This window comes from Magallana gigas, chromosome 7 (genome assembly GCF_963853765.1).
Source record: "Magallana gigas chromosome 7, xbMagGiga1.1, whole genome shotgun sequence".
NCBI classification, from domain to species: Eukaryota; Metazoa; Mollusca; class Bivalvia; order Ostreida; family Ostreidae; genus Magallana; species Magallana gigas.
In genome coordinates, this window is record NC_088859.1 from 48,713,918 (window position 1) to 48,716,393 (window position 2,476).

Consider the following 2,476-nt stretch of genomic DNA (forward strand, 5'->3'; position numbering starts at 1 on the left):
TCCAATGTACGTTTTATTACATGTAACTTGAAATATTACTTTTTTTCCTCTGAAATGATACCAAGTGTGATTCCAAAAGCCACACCTTGCATGAGATTTGCCATTATGAGGTTCACACCTTACAGCATGCTGTGTACTATTCATTGATTAACGCTTTTAAGTCTCACTTCACGACCTTCCATAGGTAACATGTTCAATGAATCTCGTTAGTCCGCTTTTATTCATAATATTCTAGCGTCGCTTCCTAAGAAGGTTATATAACGGGCTTGATTTCAAAGACTGGTTAGGAACAATCATACAAATGACTTCTCGAGATTCCATTAACCTATTTGTTTTTCTCTTTTTTACTTTTTTGCGCTTTGCATAATAATGGAAACAGGATTACATGTACTACTAGTCTGTAAAAAAAATATTGACAAGATGAAAACAAGTTCACATTTATTCCGCGAAATTTGCCCCAGAGAGCATCTCTACTCTTCTTCGACATTAATGCTTCAAAACACGCTAGTAAATGTAAATTTCAACTGAGCATTGTTGGGTTTTTTTTGTACTTCATCTCGTGCACCTGCTCCGGATCTCGACAGAAGCTGACCAATCAGAGAACAGAGGCCGATCGATCCCAGACCAGCCTCTCTCCGTTATAAGTTCTGAACAGAGCTCATCTCCTCATTAACTGGCACCGTGACACCGCCAATACCAGTAAGTACGCTTAATTCACTTAGTGCAAATATCTTGACTCTAACATTTAACTTTTTACAAATAATCATTTTAAGAATCTGACTTTATTTTTATATTGCAAACTGATAAAACGTTGTTATAAAGTATAGTGTACGTATATTAGTCATGGCAAAATTGTATAATTGTAATATTTTGTGCCATTGTGTGAATTAGTAAACATCTGTACTGTGACTGGCTGAATTTGCTTCTTTACAAGCCCGCAAAACCATACAACCAGCCACGTCATTACCCATTATAAAACAGTGCTTTATCGTGCAATTTATTATAAAATAAGGCATAGCTCATTTGATAGTATCTTAAATTACATTTTTGGATAAATATGAAGGTTTTTACAAGGAATAACACACCCTTGGCTTTGGGGTCGGTGAGCAGCATCCTCCTCGTGTAGCTGAACCATCATAATGAGAACTCAATTGTATAGTATTCGTAAACAGTTTTGAGGTCGAATTGGCCTGAAAAGCAAAATTTAATCACTCATTGACTTTCGTATTCATCGTACAAATGACAATATTGAAATTTTATTTGTAGAATGCCAATTGGCTGTTTTCTACGAACGATACAAAAATGAGATATATACATGCATGTACCCTCGATTAAATGTAAAATAAACATTGTATTTATCAGGATTTGAAAGTGAACACGATTAAATTTGTAGTCATTTTCGTTATTTTCATGGTTGAATGGTACCAGCTTGTAATTGTTCTCCGTTTGAATAAATTTTCAAAGCATGTATCATTCAAGGAAACACGTTTCTAATTTTAAGATTTTGGTCCTCAGGTAAAATGAACACAAATCGCAGAAAGTTCCGTTCCCAGAGTCTGCCGAATTGGAATGATGATGACGACGATAAGCTACACTACCGGCTGACCATCATGGGCACAGCCGGTGTGGGCAAGAGCTGCATCATCTCCCAGTTCCTGTACGACCGCTTCATCAGTGAGTACAAGGAGACCGTGGAGGAATTCCACCGCGGAGAGTACACCGTGGACGGACGCGAACTCATTCTGGACATTCTAGACACCGCGGGTGCACATTCATTTCCGGCCATGCGCAGACTGGCTATCTCAACAAGTGACGCTTTTGTGTTAGTTTACTCTATAGACGACGAATCTTCATTTCAAGGGGTAAAAGACTTACGGGACATTATTTTAGCAGAACGTGGGGACAAACGTGTGCCAATCGTTGTTGTTGGAAACAAATCGGACATTTCTATGGAAAAAAGGGCGATAATGAAAGAAACTGCGGAATCTATTGTGTGTTTTGACTGGGGAAATGGCTATGTAGAGGCTTCCGCCAAAGACAGTATTAATGTTGTAGGAATTTTCAAGGAAATCCTCCGGCAAGCTAATATAGAGATTAATAAGACTCCTTTACCAAAGAGAAAAAGATTTGCGTCAACTTCCTCTGATGGATCCGAAATTTCACCAAGCCGAGAACGAAATACTGGCTGTGTGATTTCTTGATAAATGTTTGTTTTCAGCATAAATAATTTGATTTTAGATGAATAAAGATCAAATATTGACGAGTTATTTATTCTTTTTACCCGTTCCACACTGTAGTACAATACTGACCGAAAGAAGACGATGTTAATTGTATGGTACTTCTTGACATTTTTTTAATTTCTGATGTTATTACGAATAATAAAATTGTGATCTTTTTTATCATTATTCAAAAATCAATGAAGGTAATATTTGGTCTACATATCGAGTCAATGACCTGCACTGTTTTTATCCTGAGA

At 37.0% G+C, this 2,476-nt stretch overlaps 1 protein-coding gene across 2 annotated transcripts; it reads left to right on the forward strand.

Annotated features, from left to right (window-relative positions):
• The first annotated feature begins 445 nt into the window (after positions 1 to 445).
• Positions 446 to 2,260, forward strand: LOC105325587 (ras-related protein Rap-1b). Of its 2 annotated transcripts, XM_066066600.1 has the most exons (3): positions 643 to 699; positions 1,064 to 1,153; positions 1,516 to 2,260. In XM_066066600.1, exon 3 carries the CDS (start codon positions 1,521 to 1,523, stop codon positions 2,199 to 2,201), a length of 681 nt encoding a protein of 226 aa, XP_065922672.1. In that variant the 5' UTR covers positions 643 to 699; positions 1,064 to 1,153; positions 1,516 to 1,520; the 3' UTR covers positions 2,202 to 2,260. The 2 variants fall into 2 exon arrangements, with proteins under 2 accessions (XP_011423524.1, XP_065922672.1); XM_011425222.4 differs by lacking the exon at positions 1,064 to 1,153 and having other exon boundaries at positions 446 to 699.
• Positions 2,261 to 2,476: the final 216 nt, after the last annotated feature.